The sequence below is a fragment of the Ranitomeya variabilis genome, chromosome 2 (assembly GCF_051348905.1).
Source record: "Ranitomeya variabilis isolate aRanVar5 chromosome 2, aRanVar5.hap1, whole genome shotgun sequence".
In the NCBI taxonomy this organism is placed as follows: Eukaryota; Metazoa; Chordata; class Amphibia; order Anura; family Dendrobatidae; genus Ranitomeya; species Ranitomeya variabilis.
Window position 1 is genome coordinate 576,517,904 of NC_135233.1, and position 19,672 is coordinate 576,537,575.

The 19,672-nt window shown below is 46.3% G+C and overlaps 1 protein-coding gene across 1 annotated transcript; it reads right to left on the reverse strand.

Moving 5' to 3' along the window:
• Positions 1-2,887: 2,887 nt before the first annotated feature.
• Positions 2,888-19,574, reverse strand: OGFOD1 (2-oxoglutarate and iron dependent oxygenase domain containing 1). The gene is made up of 13 exons (XM_077288293.1): positions 19,421-19,574; positions 18,973-19,118; positions 17,502-17,548; positions 17,035-17,135; positions 16,828-16,944; positions 15,988-16,079; positions 15,768-15,896; positions 15,566-15,679; positions 14,136-14,215; positions 13,838-14,061; positions 12,572-12,700; positions 4,757-4,815; positions 2,888-4,392 (listed from the first exon to the last, which is right to left on the reverse strand). Exons 1-13 carry the CDS (start codon positions 19,572-19,574, stop codon positions 4,231-4,233), a joined length of 1,554 nt encoding a protein of 517 aa, XP_077144408.1. The 3' UTR covers positions 2,888-4,230.
• Between the last annotated feature and the right edge of the window lie 98 nt (positions 19,575-19,672).

Consider the following 19,672-nt stretch of genomic DNA (forward strand, 5'->3'; position numbering starts at 1 on the left):
GGACGTGTGGTACGCTTTGAAGCAATCCTTAATGCAAAGGCCAGGTTTCACAATGGTAAATTGTGTCTTTTCGGATCCCTCTCTAGGAGCGTTCTCTGCATCTTTTTTGTCATCCATCAGTCCCTAACTGTGACCCCCCCACACAGCCCTCCATACAGTATAATGGCCCCACACCACTCCACACTGTATAAAGTCTCCCACTAGCTGTCCAACAGTCTAATAGCCCTCCGCACAGAATTATGGGCCCCACACAATCCTCCACTGTATAATTGCTTGCATAAATTATAGTGGCCCTCAAATAGCCATCCAAAAAGTATAAAGGTTCCCTCATAGCCCTCCAAATGTTAAAATGGCCCCGACATTGCCTTCTATATAGTATAATGCATCCCCCATAATCCTCCATATAATATAATGCACTCCCATAGTCCTCCATATAGTACAATGAAACCCATAGTACTCCATATAGTGCACGTCCCACTCCTCCATACAGTATAATGTGCCCCATAGTCCTCCATACAGAGTAATGCACTCATAATCCTCTATCTACTATATAATTGTCTAAGGGGTACTTCAGTCTTTCTGTCTGTCCTTCTTTCTCTCGCGGTTATTCGTTCGCCGATTGGTCTCGGCAGCTGCCTGTCATGGCTGCCGCGACCAATCAGCGGCGAGCACAGTCCGGAAGAAAATGGCCGCTCCTTACTCCCCGCACTCACTGCCTGGCGCCCGCATACACTCCTCCGCTCACACAGGGTTAATGCCGGCGGTAACGGACCGCGTTATGCCGCGGGTAACGCGCTCAGTTACCCCTGCTATTAACCCTGTGTGACCACCTTTTTACTATTCATGCTGCCTATGCGGCATGAATAGTAAAACGATCTAATGTTAAAAATAATAAAAAATCGTTATATACTCACCGTCCGTCGGCCCCTTAATCGACAACAGGCCTGCCTGACGCTCCGGTGACCGCTCCATGCTGCGATCTCGCAAGATGATGACGTAGCGGTCTCGCGAGACCGCTACATCATCATCTCGCGAGACCGCAATGCACTCCTGGGACCGGAGCGCGAGAGGAGCGTCGGTAAAGGCCTCACGTCGGTAAAGGCCTCACTTGGATCCGGGAGCTCCGGAAGGTGAGTATATAACTATTTTTTATTTTATTTCAATTTTTTAACAGGGATATGATGCCCACATTGCTATATACTGCGTGGGCTGGGCAATATACTCCGTGCGCTGGGCAATATACTACGTGGCTGTGCTATATACTCTGTGGCTGGGCAATATACTACGTGACTATACAACGTGGGCTGCGCAAAATACTACGTGGGCTGGGCAATATACTACGTGGGCTGGGCAATGTACTACGTGGGCTGGGCAATGTACTACGTGGGCTGCGCAATGTACTGCGTGGGCTGCGCAATGTACTGCGTGGCCTGCGCTATACACTACGCATACATATTCTAGAATACCCGATGCGTTAGAATCGGGCCACCATCTAGTATAATATAAAGCATGTCCATTTATAAATCACTTCCCATAGTCCTCCATGTTAGTATAATACACTGCCCATAGTCCTCCATATAATATAATATAATGTACTCTATAGTCCTCCATATAGTATAATGTATCTCCATGTTAGTATAATGCACAGATGAAATCCTTTATATAACATAGAGCCCATAGTCCTCCATATAGTATGAAACTCATGCAATAGGCCTCATCATTGCTAGTGGGGGGCTCCTGTGGGGCCTGCATTGTAGGTAATTGCACTTCTGGCAGAGGGCTGGGCAATATACTACGTGACTATACAACGTGGGCTGCGCAATGTACAACGTGGGCTGCGCAATGGTCTGCGCAATGTACTGCGTGGTCTGCGCAATGTACTGCGTGGCCTGCGCAATGTACTGCGTGGCCTGCGCAATGTACTGCATGGCCTGCGCAATATACTACGTGGCCTTTGCTATACACTACGCATACATATTCTAGAATACCCGATGCGTTAGAATCGGGCCACCATCTAGTATAATATAATGCATGTCCATTTATAAATCACTTCCCATAGTCCTCCATGTTAGTATAATACACTGCCCATAGTCCTCCATATAATATAATGTACTCTATAGTCCTCCATATAGTATAATGTATCTCCATGTTAGTATAATTCACAGATGAAATCCTTTATATAACATAGAGCCCATAGTCCTCCATATAGTTTAAAACTCATGCAATAGGCCTCATCATTGCTAGTGGGGGGCTCCTGTGGGGCCTGCATTGTAGGTAATTGCACTTCTGGCAGAGGGCTGGGCAATATACTACGTGACTATACAACGTGGGCTGCGCAATGTACAACGTGGGCTGCGCAATGTACAACGTGGGCTGCGCAATGGCCTGCGCAATGTATTGCGTGGCCTGCGCAATGTACTGCGTGGCCTGCGCAATGTACTGCGTGGCCTGCGCAATGTACTGCGTGGCCTGCGCAATGTACTGCGTGGCCTGCGCAATATACTACGTGGCCTTTGCTATACACTACGCATACATATTCTAGAATACCCGATGCGTTAGAATCGGGCCACCATCTAGTATAATATAATGCATGTCCATTTATAAATCACTTCCCATAGTCCTCCATGTTAGTATAATACACTGTCCATAGTCCTCCATATAATATAATGTACTCTATAGTCCTCCATATAGTATAATGTATCTCCATGTTAGTATAATTCACAGATGAAATCCTTTATATAACATAGAGCCCATAGTCCTCCATATAGTTTAAAACTCATGCAATAGGCCTCTCATCATTGCTAGTGGGGGGCTCCTGTGGGGCCTGCATTGTAGGTAATTGCACTTCTGGCAGAGGGCCGTCTGTTGACCTGTAGCTTTTCTTTTTGCAGTTAAGTAAAGCAAAATGTGGAATTGGAGGAGGTACACGACGCTTGCGAGAAACCCTGATTTTAGGCATATAAATATAAGGTTTCTGGGTGTGGGGTTGCTGAGGAGAGGTTCATATGCCTATAGTAACAGAGCCTAGCTGTTCCTGGAGAGGTAATGGTCCTAACAAAAATTAAGGAAAAAAAATAAAAAGACCCCCTAGAGGAGAAAACAGGAACCATAGTGCTGGAGACTGATAACCTGATGGATGTAGAACAGAGAGCTGGAGAAGGGGAAGTATGGCGCCATAAGAGAGAGGAGGAGCAGAGGGCACAAGCCTGCAGCTGTAATGGGCCAGGAAGAAGAGCGTCAGCGATGGGCCAGAGAGAAAGACCATTGCTATGGATAGACTTCTATGTAGATGAGGAGTAGGCACTCTGCTTCTAGCTCCTCCTCCCATCCACACAGGCGATGTCAGTTTCTACAGCTACACGTCTTAGTAACGGGATAATCTGCCTCCACCAAATACAGATTTTACCCAAGAATTTTGATAATTATTGATCAATTCTGGCAGAGAAAGAAGCAAATCTCTCTGATAAGATATATTACAAAGTTGCTTATTTTCACGTGCACTATTGATTTAGGACATAAGCATAATCATCTGTTTAACTTTTACTTTTTTTTTTCTGCCCAGTGTCAGCCTCATAATGACGGCAATGTGTGAAAAATGCAGCACGGCGCTCATCAAATCGGCATCATGTGACCATTCCTATTTCAGGGTTATCCAGCGCCCCTCTTTGAGGCGATACCAACATGGCATCTAGTAGCCACTTGCCAGGTATTATGCACTCTCCCAATTCTAGCTGTGGGCACAGTACCGAGGTGAGGAGTATGTGAGCTGGTATCTGGCGGATGTAGTACGTCAGTAGTATCTCTCATCTAACTCCTGTGACAGTAACCTGATGACCAGCGATAAATGCCAAAAGTGAGGAAACTTTAGCAATCCTGTTAATTTGAATGCACGGTATTGCAGGAATTGTGAAACATGCATTTTTTTCACTGCGGCATGTAGTCGGCCTGCCGGTGTCTCAGGTTATTATCACATCGTGCCACAAACTTGTGTGTTGCTTCACACTTGCATGGACTTAATCAGGAAAAAAGTCCAGAATGTTTCCTTTTATAAACTCTCAATAATTCAAGAAATTCTACATTATATATTTACATGTAGCAAACCGTGCTGCTGCATTCTTTGCCTCGGGGCATGGTACGATCAGTGCGGTCTTATTAGCACCACTCATCAAACACACAGGAGGTCAATAAATCCTCATAAAAGGAACAATTAAAATGTATGTGTCCAACTCGTCATTCATAGTACGCAAAAGCGAAGTCCCAGAATCCACTGCGGTTGGGGCGATTGGCGTCTCGCTGTAGACTCCTATGGTTGATGTGTTTCACGAATCTCATGGTTTCTCTGTCTCTGTACACGAGGGCCAGGCAATTGTTCTCTGGATAGACCGTGAGGAGCTGGGAATAGACAAGGGCTTAGTACTAAGGAAAGGGAAGCCAAAATAATACTCAAAGTGGTATTCCCAAAATTTGGGAGTATTGATAACCAAGACCCCTCAGAATCCCGAATATAGGGCTCTATAGCAGAGGTGCATTTGTTCGACCTTTACTCCATTCATTGTCTATGGGACTGCATAGCACTATGCTCTGATGTCCAACAGTCCCATAGGCCATGAGTGCAGCCGAGGTCACCTCCACTCTCCCACGAATAGGGGATAACTTTCAATTCTGAGAATACCCCCAAAAGAAAAGTTGTTGTTTTTTTCATTTTCCCCATTCCTGAATTTAAGTCCTATAAAAAAAAAATAATAATCTCAGGTACCTCTTCATCTTCCTCCTTGGCAATGTAAGAAGTGAATCCTCCATACTCTGCTTCCCACTCTAAAATCGAAGAATAGTGAAATGGCAGAAGTTACAAATTATGAACAAAACATTTTCAAAAGGGTCAGAAATCTTGTAATAGATTTACCCCCATATAGAACTACACTGTGTGCAGAATTATTAGGCAAGTTGTATTAGGATTATTTTTATTATTGATCAACAACTATGTTCTTAATCCACCCAAAAGACTCATAAATATCAAAGCTTAATATTTTTGGAAGTTGGAGTGTTTTTTTTTTAGATTTTGCTATCTTAGGAGGATATCTGTTTGTTCAGGTAACTATTACTGTGCATAATTATTAGACAACTTAATAAAAACCAAATATATCCCCATCTCACTTGCTTATTTTCACCAGGTAAACCAATATAACTGCACAAAATTTAGAAATAAACATTTCTGACATAAAAAAAACAAAAAATGAGTGCCCAATATAGCCACCTTTCTTTATGATGACACTCAGCAACCTTCCATCCATAGATTCTCTCAGTTGCTTGATCTGTGTACGACCAACATTGCGTGCAGCAGCCACCACAGCCTCCCAGACACTGTTCCGAGAAGTGGACTGTTTTCCCTCCCTGTAGATCTCACATTTTATGAGGGACCACAGGTTCTCTATGGGGTTCAGATCAGGTGAACAAGGGGCCATATCATTATGTTTTCTTCTTTGAGACCTTTACTGGCCAGCCATGCTGTGGTGTAGTTGGGGGCATGTGATGGAGCATTGTCCTGCATGAAAAATAGGTATTAAGCTTACCGTTAATTATGTTTCCAGGAGTCCATCCTGACAGCACCCTGGAGGACGTCCTCCTCCCCTTGCTGGGACAGGAAACACACGAGTTTAAAAGGTCATGTCCCACCCCTAATCCTCAGTGTTGTAACAAGAACCGCTACAAGGATATGCAGAAAAGAAGTTTAATGAAGACTTCAAACATAATACATTGAATCCAGACATATTACATCATATGTAAGAAACATGTTACACGCATGCCAGTTTTAAACAAACATGATATAAGTATTCAAGGGAGGGAACTACTAGTGCTGTCAGGATGGACTTCTGGAAACATCATTAACGGTAAGCTTAATACCTATTTTCCAGGACGTCATCCTGACAGCACCCTGGAGAGTACCAAAGCACCTCCTCAGGGTGGGATTACCGCTTGGAGAACCTTTCTCCCAAACGCAGTATGTTGACCAGACAAAACATCAAGTTTATAATGTTTACAAAAAGTGTTGGCACTAGCCCAAGTCGCGGCCTTACAAATTTGTTCTAAAGAGGCCCCTGCCCTCTCTGCCCAAGAAGTAGCTATCCCCCGGGTAGAATGTACGTGGAGACCCTCTGGAGGAGGGACCCCTTGAGACTGGTAGGCCTCCGAGATCACGGACGTGATCCACCGCGCGATAGAGGCCTTAGAGGCCTTCTTACCCTTATTTTTCCCCCATACAGAATAAATAAATTCGGATCAATACACCAAGAGCTGGTAGCTGCCAGGTAGTCTAGGACCGCCTGCCTGACATCCAGAGAATTTAATTCCCTTTCTTTAGCATTAGTGGGGTTATCGCAGAATGATGGCAACACGACTTCTTGGTTTCTATTTTTAATTGTTCCTACTTTTGGGATAAAGGAGGGGTCCAGTTTAAGAATTAGGCAATCGTCTCTAACCTGGAGGTACGGGTCCCTAATACACAGGGCCTGAATTTCCCCCACCCTTTTAGCCGTGGTGATTGCCACTAGAAATGCCGTTTTGCGAGTGAGGACCGAAATGGGCATATCGATGGAAGAAGCATAAAGGTCCTTACAGAGGAACCTAAGGAACAGATTAAGGTCCCAAGAAGGCGATAAATGCCTAATAGTAGGGCGCAACCTCTGTGTGGCTCTGATGAATTTAACTATCCACGGGTGAGAGGCTAGGGGATAGTCTAGGAAGGAGCTAAGTACCGAGATCTGCACCTTCAAGGTGCTAGGTTTGAGACCTTTGTCAAACCCAGCCTGAAGGAAATCTAGGATTCTGGGTAAGTCAGGAGTGCCTGCCGTAACCTCAGACCTGCCACCTTCCAAACAGAATCGCCTCCAGATTTTTAGGTAGATTGCTGAAGTAACAGGCTTTCTACTGGACTTGATAGTTGTTATCACTCGACTTGATAGGCCCTTTGCTTTCAGGATGAGCCGCTCAGGATCCATGCTGAGAGACGGAGTTTCTCTGGGTTTGGGTGAAGAACCGGGCCTTGGTGGATGACATCCGGTCTGAGAGGAAGCTCTAGTGGATCTGCTATTGCCAGCTGTAGTAGAAGGGAGAACCAGCTCCTTCTTGGCCAGTATGGGACGACCAATATGACCCGGGCTTGATCCTGTTTGATGTTCCTGAGAACAGCCGGGATTAACGCCAGAGGAGGGAAAGCATAAGAGAGAGGTTCCGTCCAGACTTGGCTCACAGCGTCTATGCCTTCCGGAAGATCTCGAGGGTTCAGTGAGAAGAATCTTGAGACCTTCGAATTTTTCCTGCTTGCAAATAGGTCTATGCAAGGAGTCCCCCAGCGAAGACACAACTCCTGGAAGATGTCCTGGTTCAGTTCCCATTCTGTTGGGAACACCCTTCTGCTGAGGTAATCTGCTATGATGTTTTGGGACCCTTCCAGGTGAATTGCTGAGATGGAAAGAACCGATCTTTCTGCCCACCGAAAAATCCGATCCACCAGTTTCTGAAGCAGATGGTGTCTTGCGCCTCCCTGATGCTTCAGGAAAGAGACTGTTGTCACATTGTCGGACATTATCCTGACATGGCGATTTTCCAGGATGTGTCGGTTCCTCTTCAAAGCTTCCCAGACAGCGTACAGTTCTTTGAAGTTGGAGGAGCTCTGGGTGACTTCCTCCGGCCATCTTCCTTGAAGGAACCTGTTTTCTAAGTGAGCTCCCCAGCCCCAGGCGCTGGCATCTGTAGTGACTACTACGTGGGGCTCGGCAGACCATAATACCCCTTTCCTTTCCTTAGGTTTTCTGGTTCTGTCCACCAAAGGAGAGACTCTCTTACCAGAGGAGTTAGCCTCAAAGTACTGTCCAGAGAAGCTAGTCGTCTGTCCCATTTGGACAGGATTAGTTTCTGCAGCGGCCTGGAATGGAACTGAGCCCATCTTACACACGGGATACAGGCCGTCATTAGGCCGAGGACTCTCATGGCCACTCTTATTGACCCTCCTTGCCTTGAAAGGATCCGGATCTGGGACTGTATTGCTTGCAGCTTGGGCTCGGGGAGGAGAGATATTCTGTTCGTCGAGTCCAGATACACTCCCAGAAAGGTTTTTCTGTGTTCTGGGGTTAGGTCGGATTTCCTCCAATTTATGACCCATCCTAATTCTTCCATCACCGAAATGGTACGGTTCCTGTGATCTGATAGAATCTCTGGCGTTCTTGCTACCAGGAGGAAGTCGTCGAGATAAGGGACTATTATGATCCCCTGACTTCGTATGAAAGCGACGATCTCGGACACCAGCTTTGTAAAGATACGGGGTGCTGAGGCAAGCCCGAACGGAAGGCACTGGAACTGGTAGTGACAGGTCCCGGATGGCAGAACTACCGCAAACCTCAGAAGCTTCTGAGACGAGGGGTGGACAGGGACCTGATAGTAGGCACTTTTCAGGTCGAGAGTGCACATCACAGCATTCTGGTCTATGAGAAGGATCGCCGAACGGATAGACTCCATACGGAACCTCTTGTACCTCACCCAGGCATTCAGAGGCTTCAGATTTATTATAGTGCGAGATTCCCCGGATGGTTTTGCGATGGAGAAAAGGGAGGAATAATGACCCTGGCTTACTTCCCGAGGTGGTACTGGCACTATGACCTCTGAGGACAGCATGTCCTTTAGGTCTATCATCATTGGGGAGTCTCGCGTTATAACCGTAGGAGCGATAAATCTGTCTGGCGGAGGAGAGTAAAATTCGATACGGTAGCCCTCTGACACAGTCCGAAGAACCCAATTGTTTTGAGTGATTCAGGCCCATTTGTGCGCGAAGTGACGGAGCCTCCCCCCTATAAGTGTGGCGTCATTGCGGTTTAGATTTTGAGGAGGGACTGAAAAAGAAACTTCTGTTTCTATTGCCCTGGTTACGGGAGCCTCTATAAGATCCTCTATGGGATCTACTTCCTCTAGAGTCAGTCTGTCTTCGGAAGGGGAATCCCCTCCGAAAGGACTGAGGTTTCCTAGTTTTGTCCTCCGGAAACCCCTTCTTTTTATCCGAAGCTGACTCTAGGATAGTATCAAGAGGGGGCCCGAATACTCGTGCTCCGGAGAAGGGGATTGAGCATAGCTTAGATTTGGAAGCACTATCCCCAGACCAGGATCTTAACCAGACCGCCCTCCTAGCCGCGTTCGATAGAGAACCACTCCTAGCTGAGAATCTGACTGATTCAGCAGTCATATCGGACAGAAAGGCCGTGGCGGACCTCATAATAGGGATGGAGTTTAAGATTTCAGATCTCGGGGTCTTATTGGACAGGTGTTCTTCCAATTGACCCATCCAAAGATACATAGAGCGAGCTACCGAGGTAGCCGCTATGTTGGTTTTAATCAGAGCCGCGGAAGATTCCCAGGCTCTTTTCAGAAGGATGTCAGTCTTTCTATCCATGGGATCGCGCAGGCTTGAGGAGTCCTCAAAGGGTATGGCAGTTTTTTTAGCCACCTTCGCAACCGGAACATCGACCTTAGGGATTTCTTCCCACAGTTTTATGTCCTCCGGCTCAAATGGTAGACGAGCTTTAAACTCCTTGGATAACACGAGCCGGCGTTCCGCTTCCTTCCACTCCTCCATTATCATGGCTTTAATGTGCTCGCTAACGGGGAATACAGTCTGCTGACGTGACATAAGTCCACCGAACATCAGGTCCTGCCTGGATTGTGGTTTAGGTGTCTCCTCTATTTGCATGGTGCACCGTACCGCCTGCACCAGATCATTTGTCTCTTCCGCCCGGAAGAGATATTTTCTTTGGTGGTCCTGGCTTCCTGACGGAAGCTCGCCCTCTTCCTCTGAGACGAAGTCCTCTGAATTAGACTTGTCCTCAGAAGTAAACTCTGGTTCTCGTTCCTGTCTGGCCCTCTTGCGGCTGGGAATAGGACTGGGCTTCTGCACCATATTGGATAAAGAAGCCTGCACCTCCTCACGTATAAGGGATCTCATCTCGGACAGTAATGCCGGCTGTTCGTCCCTCACGACCTTAGACGTACAATCTGCACACAGTCTTTCCGTGGGAATCCGGGAGCTTCGCATTACAAATAGGGCATCTAGCAGATTTTCCCGAGGCCTTGCCGGATCTCCTAGCCTGACCAGAGGGGCCAGCAGGGGTTCCCTTATCCTTAAATGACATAAGATAGGGATAAGCGCTGGGGTAAGCCTGCTCCTACTTGCGGATAGGGGTCTGCGCTATGCGCACTTACCACCTCCTCGACCGGCATACTTGCATCCATGATGAGTGAAGCAGGTCCCCGCAGCTTGTAGCGTCGGAACAAAAGCGCTGAGAGAAGCAGGTCCCCGCAGCTTGTAGCGTCGGAACAGGAGCGCTTCAGCCGATATGCGTTCCACAGTGGAACGCACGCTTTCCCCCTTCACTGCAGTGTTACCGGAAGTGACTGTAACGGATGCCTAAAACCGGAAGTGACACCGTCCTGGTCACTTCCGCCTAGAGACGCTGTTCTGGATACCACGCTGCTCCGCACACAGCGTGGATGGCGTCCACAGCCGAGAGCCTCCCACCGGGAGGAGCGGCTGCCACCAGGAGTCTCGTCCACTCCTGGTCTTTGGAGCAGAGGGACCCCCCACCGGAGGGTGTCTGCCCTGAGCCTCTTGACAGGGGGAAGGATATTGGCAAGCCGCACGATCCCCCTGAGCTCTGGTAAGCTTGCAGCTTTTCACTCGTGTGTCCTTTCCTTGCAGGGACAGGAAAAACACTGAGGATTAGGGGTGGGACATGACCTTTTAAACTCGTGTGTTTCCTGTCCCAGCAAGGGGAGGAGGACGTCCTCCAGGGTGCTGTCAGGATGACGTCCTGGAAATCATGTTTTTCTTGAACGATACCGACTTCTTCTTGTACTGCTGCTTGAAGAAGTTGTCTTCCAGAAACTGGCAGTAAGGCCGGAGACACACTGGTGCGAGATACGGCCGAGTCTCGCTGGTTAAAAGCAAGCTGTGGCACCGGCACTCCGGAGCGGAGCATGCAGCTCCATGTATTGCTATGCAGCTGCACGCTCCGCTCCGGAGTGCCGGTGCCACAGCTTGCTTTTAACCAGCGAGACTCGGCCGTATCTCGCACCAGTGTGTCTCCGGCCTAGGTCTGGGAGTTGAGCTTCACTCCATCCTCAACCCGAAAAGGTCCCACAAGTTCATCTTTGATGATACCAGCCTGATGATACCAGCCCATACCAGTACCCCACCTCCACCTTGCTGGTGTCTGAGTCGGAGTGGAGCTCTGCCCTTTACTGATCCAGCCTCTGGCCCATCCATCTGGCCCATCAAGAGTCACTCATTTCATCAGTCCATAAAACCTTTGAGAAGTCAGTCTTAAGATATTTCTTGGCCCAGTCTTTTTCAAAGGTGGTCGTTTTTCAGCCTTCCTTACCTTGGCCATGTCCCTGAGTATCGCACACCTTATGCTTTTTGTTACTCCAGTAACGTTGCAGCTCTGAAATATGGCAAAACTGGTGGCAAATGGCATCATGGCAGCTTCACGCTTGATTTTCCTCAATTCATGGGCAGTTATTTTGCGCCTTTTTTGCCCAACACGCTTCTTGCGACCCTGTTGGCTATTTGCCATGAATCGCTTGATTGTTCGGTGATCACGCTTCAAAAGTTTGGCAATTTCAAGACTGCTGCATCCCTCTGCAAGACATCTGACAATTTTGGACTTTTCAGAGCCAGTCAAATCTATCTTCTGACCCATTTTGCCAAAGTAAAGGAAGTTGCCTAAGGCTGGAGTCACACTAGTCTGTAATACGGATGAGTGCTAAGCGATTAAAAAAAAAAATAAAAAAAAAAATCGCATAGCACTCGGACCAATGTTAATCTATGGGGCAGCTCCTATCATCTGTTATTTTTCGCATCCGTATTACGCATGCGAGTGAAGTCGCAGCATGCTGCGATTGTCCGCGCATCTCAGCTGAGAAACGCCAATGCAAGTCTATGGGTGTGAGGAAAAAAAAAAAATATATATATATATATATATCGCACAGCACACGGACCATCATTGTGACTTGTGAGAAATTCTCAAGCATTGGGCAGCTGACAGGAAATTGGCTCAGCCATTATTTGCTCATTTTGGAAGTGTGTGAGAAAATCTCACCATACGGATGAGAAAAAAAAAAAAAAAAACACATCCTGGCATTGCATACGGATGAGATACGGATCACCATACAGAGAACATTTGTGCGATTCTCAGCAGACAAAATCGGACAGATTTTATATACATTGTGTGGGACTCCAGCCTAATAATTAAGCACACCTTATTTAGTGTTTTGATGTCATTAGACAACACCCCTCATTACAGATATGCACATCACCTGATTTACTTAATTGGTACTTGGCTCTCAAGCCTGAACAGCTTGGAGTAGGACAACATGTACAAAAAGTATCATGTGATCAAAATACAACTTGCCTAATAAATTCTGCACACAGTGTAAAGCTGTCATACAGCAGCAGGCATGAAGCTATATACATACATACACACACACAAACACACACACAAACACATACACACACACACACAGTACTGACCTTCACATCCACAGAACAACAGAAGGTCTAGAGCCAACTCCTGCCATTCGGGATCTTGGTCATGTATCATGGTATAGTGCCCATGCTTCCAATGCCTCAGTTCCCCAGTGCACGTTGGGACCTTGCCACCTTTAAAAAGGAAAAAAAAATAGAAACGCGGAAGAAAAAAAAATAAAAAATATTTATTAAAGGTTAAGTTATTCAGCTAACATCTAAGTTCTTCCCATACACACATTAGATGGTGTGCAAATCCTATATGGGGGACGTTGCACCAAGGTTGAGAGTTATTTGCTCACCACAGATATCCATTGGCAGAGCACATGATCGACCACCATTCACATGAGGCTCTTCAGATCCCCATTCTCAGCAGTGGTGGATGTCTCGGCAATAGGAAAGCCATCCTCTAACCCATGAGTGGGCAAGTAATTTTCCTGAGGGGCCACATGAGACAGTTACTGTTGTGTAGGCCGAACTAATAGGCTGAAATTAATCCTACTCAATATTAAATATAATATTAAAATGTCACTTAATATTGAGCAGCATCAAGTATGCGGACATCCCCCTATCTACCGTATGAGTCCCCACACAACCCCCTATATACATGCTCACATATGTGAAAACCAAACAACACACACACACTTTGCTCCCGTTCCCCCGATGCTCTGACTCTCCGTACATCAGACACACTGAATTGATGGCGTTGCATCTGCTGCCTATTGCACACGTTGACTGGTGGAAGAAGGAGGCGACAGCCCCGTCCTCCACCAATGTATTTACCACTGTGGTGGCGGGAGAGGGCATGGTGCAGCCTGTGGGCCACAGTTTCAACCCTGCGGCTGACTCGGTTCGCACGTCGCAGTTTTACCAGCTCTGCTCTAACCCATGGATTGGGGATAACTTCCAAACTCAGTGCAACTCCTTTAACCCCTTACAGACATTTAACGTACTGGTACGTCCTGACTATCATACAGACACAGAATCGGAACCTGCATAATCGTTTTGTAAATTTTGCTGGGAAAATGAAAAGATTACTGATTAACTTTCAACATTTCTAATTTCCTGACAAAACAAAAAAAAATGATGTTTCAAAAATGATGCTAATGTGAAGTAGACCTGTGGGAAATGTTAGTTACACCACAGAAGACAGATCATAAATATCTGCTTTAAGGGCATAAAAACTCAAAGTTTGAATTTTTTTTGTCATGTTTTCGACACAACGGCCTCCACCTCAGACGCCAAACTAGAATGGCACGTTCATGCACGCACCTTCTGACTGAGCTGTAGGATCCGCCGGCCCCGCTCCATCTCTTAAGGACTTTGCATTGTCTCCAGAGGAACCTTCACCTTCAGAGTCTTCGTTATCCGGAGCCAAGAAATGCAGTTTCAGACCAGTCAGGTTGGAGAGAAACAGGAAGAAAGCCTCAGATCGCAGAAGGTCCATACAGGCGGATAGCACTTCGGGTAATTCTCCTTTTGCCTTCTTATAACATCTAGATGACAGAGATAATGGAAGTGGAGTTAAAAAACAAAACTAAACAAAATCAGAATCTAATAATTCCGTCACCTTCTGTTGGGAGGACCGAGCAGCTCCCAATCTATGTGGTGGGTCTCCAAAGCTGCATACACAGCGCCGAACTTCTCCTCCTAAAAACCAGACAAGAATAGGTTTTGCCTCAATTCCTTTATTTTTCAACCTTTAATGGATATCCCAAATCGTTCATTCCTCAAATCCTACTTTTCTGGGACCCAAATGTGAAGCTCTCTAGTGTTCTCCTCACCTGCACGATGACACGGAGTAGTATCATAAAACTACATTTTTATAACGTGAAGAACTCCTCCTGCTTGGTGCAGTGGTATATAGCAGGTGCCATGGGCATCACGCCATGGAAAATGCATTAAAAGGGTTTTTTCCGGTTTCAGAAAACACCATTTGACTTGCTGCAGTGTGCCACTGAGCACACAGATTCTCTGCAGCACTGTAGAGAATAACAAAACCCAGGAGCAGCAGTAAAGACTCAGCGCTGGATCCAAAGAGGGTGAGTAAAGCGCAGGGGTTTTTTTTCTGACACTGGAAAACACCCATTAAACTGGAGGCAATGCTAGAGAAAGAGTAGAGTAAGCATTCAACAGGTCAAACATTTTTGCACAATGAATTTGGGGTGACGGACTCATTGTGGACAGTCTGGGCAATGCTCCACGGAGGAAAAATGTACGTTAGTAGGCACCCAAAAGGAAAAAACTTTTGCTACTTCAACCCAGAGTAGGATAACATTAGAAATACATCTTGGGGACACCAGGGTAGTGTAACTGCTAGCATTAGGCAACCCTCAAACTGGATCTCCGATGAAAAGACACCATGTTTCATGGAATTTGTCTTCTGCAGAGGACTTCAGGTTCTCCAGATCCATGGCATTAAAAAGAGATTGAGGGATAATCATTTTTCAACCAAAGCGGAATACATCCAAGCTGCGATCACCAGGTGCTGGAGTAGTGATGAAGAGGCAACTGCTACAGCCCAAGGTCCAATGCAAGACATGTAACCCTGTGTATCACCTGCTGAACGTTCATCCAAAAAGAGAAAATTTTGCATGCCCAGGTATGAAGGCAGGTCCCCTGATCACAGCCACATCTCCAGCATACAGGATTCTCTGGCATGAAGGAATGGCGTTCTGTACAGCAGCACTTTATCACCTGCGTCTGGAAATATTGAGCTAGTGGAAGATTCGTGCACCAGTCTTCCCTGGCCTGGAACTGACTCCAGTCCTAAACTGGCTTCTCCTTGCAATAAACACATAGGAAGGGAATGGTCTGATGGAGATTGTGAAAGAAGAAGAATTCTGGATAAAGAGTGACAAATCAGGCCTGGCCTGTACAAGCCACCTCAAAGGGAAGGGGGTTTCTAAAGTGCCTACATCGTCACCACATGGGGCCCCAGGTTTGAAAGATATTAGGACATTGGACTATTTCCAATGTATCCACAGGGCTCAGATAAACCTTAAGAAATTCTTTCAAAGAAATTTCCGACGAGTCTTCAAATTCCTCTTGAATCTGTGATTGATACTCGAATGACAGGTACGCCGGATTTATCCACTCATACAGGATTTCATGCTATGGAAGAGAGGAGAAAAACAAAAAAAAAGTTTTTTTTTTTTCTAAAGTTTTCTAAATGGGCTCCAGCGCAACGTTCCATTATTACATCAAGAGGGATGTGGGAATTTCGGATAGGTGCAGGGTCCAGAGACCGTGGGGGTCGCGCCAAAGAGGATCCGTGAAACCATCCACTGACTGAAAGACGACACTTGTCCTCGGATAAAACTTCAGAAACCTGAAAAATCAAAAATAGGCTCCAAAACAAGAAAAATAGTCTGGAGGTGGGGGTAAGGGAGCAAAAGGAAGTGGGAAATTGCATTTCCTACCTGATGGAAGGAGACCGGAGAGACCTCAAAGAAAACCAACGTGTTACAAGACGGAACAAGAGACTTTACAATAGATCCGGGTTGTGTCCTGTCTGGGAAAGAATGACAGGTGGGCAGAGTATACATCAGTCAGCCATGATGAAGTCATCAGTACTCTCCCTATAAAAACAGCGCTCCTCAAAATACTCTAATATAAAGGGGACACTCCTGTACAGAGCCGAAATAGGTGAGCAGGAATACCAGGGTGAAAACGGCATGGAGTGGGGGCTGTAGGGATCAGGAGGATCTTGTGCGCTCATTTTGCACACGTGAATTATAAGGACCTTCTTGGGTCTGCTGTCCTTCAGGAATTTTCCTCCTACTGGTCTGGAACGTGGAATATTTATTTATTTTTAACAAGTTACCACCGTTCAACTTGGCTCGATATTCTAGGGTAGTCAAAACTATAGAATTCTGCATCCATTGTCTAGCCAAACCCCAGGGAAGCTGTAAGGTTTAGCGAAGAGTGACCACCTGAGCCCCCATCATTATGTGTGGGCTTTATGACAGGATGCATTAGGAAAGTCCTGTTCTCTCCAGACTGATGGAGATAAAAAGGAGTCAAAAACCCTGAAAAACACATGTCAACGATGGGACCCCCATGAAAGAGTAACCTTTATTATAGGGAATTAAAGGCAACATACTGCATAAATGTACATGGAAAGGGAGGGACCTCCAGGGGGTCTCCTTAAGTAGGTCACTGGCTGTCATCGCAAGTATCTGATGTAGGTAGGAAAGCTGCAGAAACACAAACAACCTGTGGATAAAAGTCTCAGATCAATCTGGGAAGGGGAGACGTACCGTCAGTGCTGTACAGGTCCAGAGTCCCCCCGTCTGCCTCGGACCACTCCGGAGCCAGATACAGGATAAAAGCAAATCTCCTCCCTTCCAGTTCATCATCGTGACACAGTAGAGTGTCTGAAAGAACAGACGTTTTATATGAGAAGGTAAAAAAAAAAAAAAAAAAAAAAAAAAAAGGAAGGGGAAACAAACAAAGGCAACGCTTACCTGTGTAGTTGTACTGCGCACACGATATGTCCACAGTTGTCTCCAGCTTCACCCCTGTCACTTCTGATAGCCATTGCCGAAAATCTACAAACAGGATGTCCCTGGAACAAGATTGTGACCAAGCAAGTTACATCACTAGGAAGAAATGTGCACAAAATGCAACGAGGATGAAGCTACATTAATCAATGGGGTACCCCTACTATAGACATATATGGCATTATCCAGAGATAAATGCTGGGAATGCCAAGTATCAAACCCAGAGGGGTGCAAAATCTCCTAATTGGTAATCCAAGGCGGCCACCAAACAGCACAGAGAGGAGGAGAGAAAGTGGAGGGAGCACTGGACACCAACACTGGACACAATGGAGTGTTGTAGATGTGTCGAAAGTCAGAATGCTTCATTGATTTTGTAAAGAAAAGCAGTGATCAGTAACAAAGATCTCCAATATATTAAATAGTCGACGCACCGTAGAGCACTGATGTGCGGCTCCTTTCTGCTCTTCAGATCCTCAGACTGTAAAACAAGAGATTAATTTAAGGAAAAAGGAGTCTGTAGCAGTAAGGGATTCATTTATAAGGCTGCCGTCACACTAGCAGCATTTGGTCAGTATTTTACCTCAGTATTTGTAAGCCAAAACCAGGAGTGGGTGATAAATGCAGAAGTGGTGATGTGTTTCTATTATACTTTCCCTCTATTTGTTCCACTCCTGGTTTTGGCTTACAAATACTGATGTAAAATACTGACCAAATACTGCTAGTGTGACGGCAGCCTAAGACTTCACCCTTTGCGTTAGGGCATTCTTCCCATACATTGCTAAAATGATTTATGTCTTAATCAAGGGACAAAAGAAGGTTGTCTTTTCATCACTGTTGGGCTATGAATAGGTGTATTGGTGCGAGACCTCCACAGAACCCATTATCAGTCTTGGTGGCCAAAATTGCACTCTTTAATTGTCACTGTTCCTGTAAGCGAGTCTGTGACAGCTATTGTATTTCTTATGCAAACTATAAATAAAAAAAAAAAATTAAAAATATTGCAATATTCAGTTTGGCCATGAGATGGCAGCATTCCCTGATCAACAGGAAATACCATTACTAACATCTACTATATAATTGTCTAAGGGTCACTTCCGTCTTTCTGTCTGTCCTTCTGTCTTTCTTTCTGTCACGGATATTCAATGGTCGCGGCCTCTGTCTGTCATAGAATCCAAATCGCTGATTGGTCTCGCCAGCTGCCTATCATGGCTGCCGCGACCAATCAGCGACGGCCACAGTCCGATTAGTCCCTCCCTACTCCCCTGCAGTCAGTGCCCGGCACCTGCTTCATACTCCCCTCCAGTCAGCGCTCACACAGGGTTAATGCCGGCGGTAACGGACCGCGTTATGCCGCGGGTAACTCACTTAGTTACCGCCGCTATTAACCCTGTGTGACCAAGTTTTTACTATTGATGCTGCCTATGCAGCGTCAATAGTAAAAACATCTAATGTTAAAAATAATAAAAAATCATTATATACTCACCTTCCGCCGCCTTTCCCGCTCCTCGCGATGCTCTGGTGACCGCTCCATGCAAGCGGCAGGTTCTGGTGGCAAGGATGGTCTGCGAGAAGGACCTGCCATGACGTCACGGTCATGTGACGGCGACGTCATCACAGGTCCTGCACAAGAAGGAGGCGACAGGACTGTAAGGGGACCTCAGAAGGTGAGTATATGTTTATTTTTTATTTTTTAACCTGTGACATACGTGGCTGGGCAATATACTACGTAGCTGGGCAATATACTACGTGTCTCTGTGCTGTATACTACGTGGCTGGCCAATATACTATGTGGACATGCATAGTCTAGAATACACAATACGTTAGAATCGGGCCACCATCTAGTAATAATAATAAACATCATGACATATTGGGTGAAAAAACTGCTCTACACATTGCTGCTACCTGTTGGAATTTGTACAGATCATTGGATTTTTCATGGAACCTCAAGTTCAGCAATTCTTCCTTTAACCCATCAAGAAACGTGGAGTTCTCGATGAAGGAACGGATGATGCAATGCTGGAAGGGTACGGAGTCCACGACAACAGGGCCTAAAGGAAATCAATCAGAAATCAATGCAGAAATGCTGGTCGGGCTCTTTTGATGAAGTTTCAAGAAATTGGCAACGCTGTGGACCGTAGATGCAGTGATCGGCCAAGGAACTTAGTGCAGCAGATGAAAGTCACATCATGCATCAAGATGGGAAGATGCCCAGCAGTGTCATCAGCTCAGAGCTGGCAGCAACCTAGAGGGACCCAACTACTGCCATCTACTGTGTGTAATATACAGTATATATATATAATTATAAACTTGTCCTTCAGGCTCAGACTGCAGCACACGTGCTCCCACTCACCACAGCCGGCAGCCGCTCTCTCCTCCCAGGCTCCCCGGGCCTCCTCACGTCCAGCCTGTCCCGTCAGGGCACCTGACAGCTCTGGCCTCGCCGCCAGCCTGCCCTTCTTACTCCCTCCGCCTTGCTGGACTATCTGCCGCCGCTTTCCGCTCATTTCTATTGCAAAAAGAACTCTAGTCTACTGAAAAGCTTTTCTCCAGAACTACAATTCCCATGATTCCCCCACAAAGCGTCGCAGCGCCATGACAACTT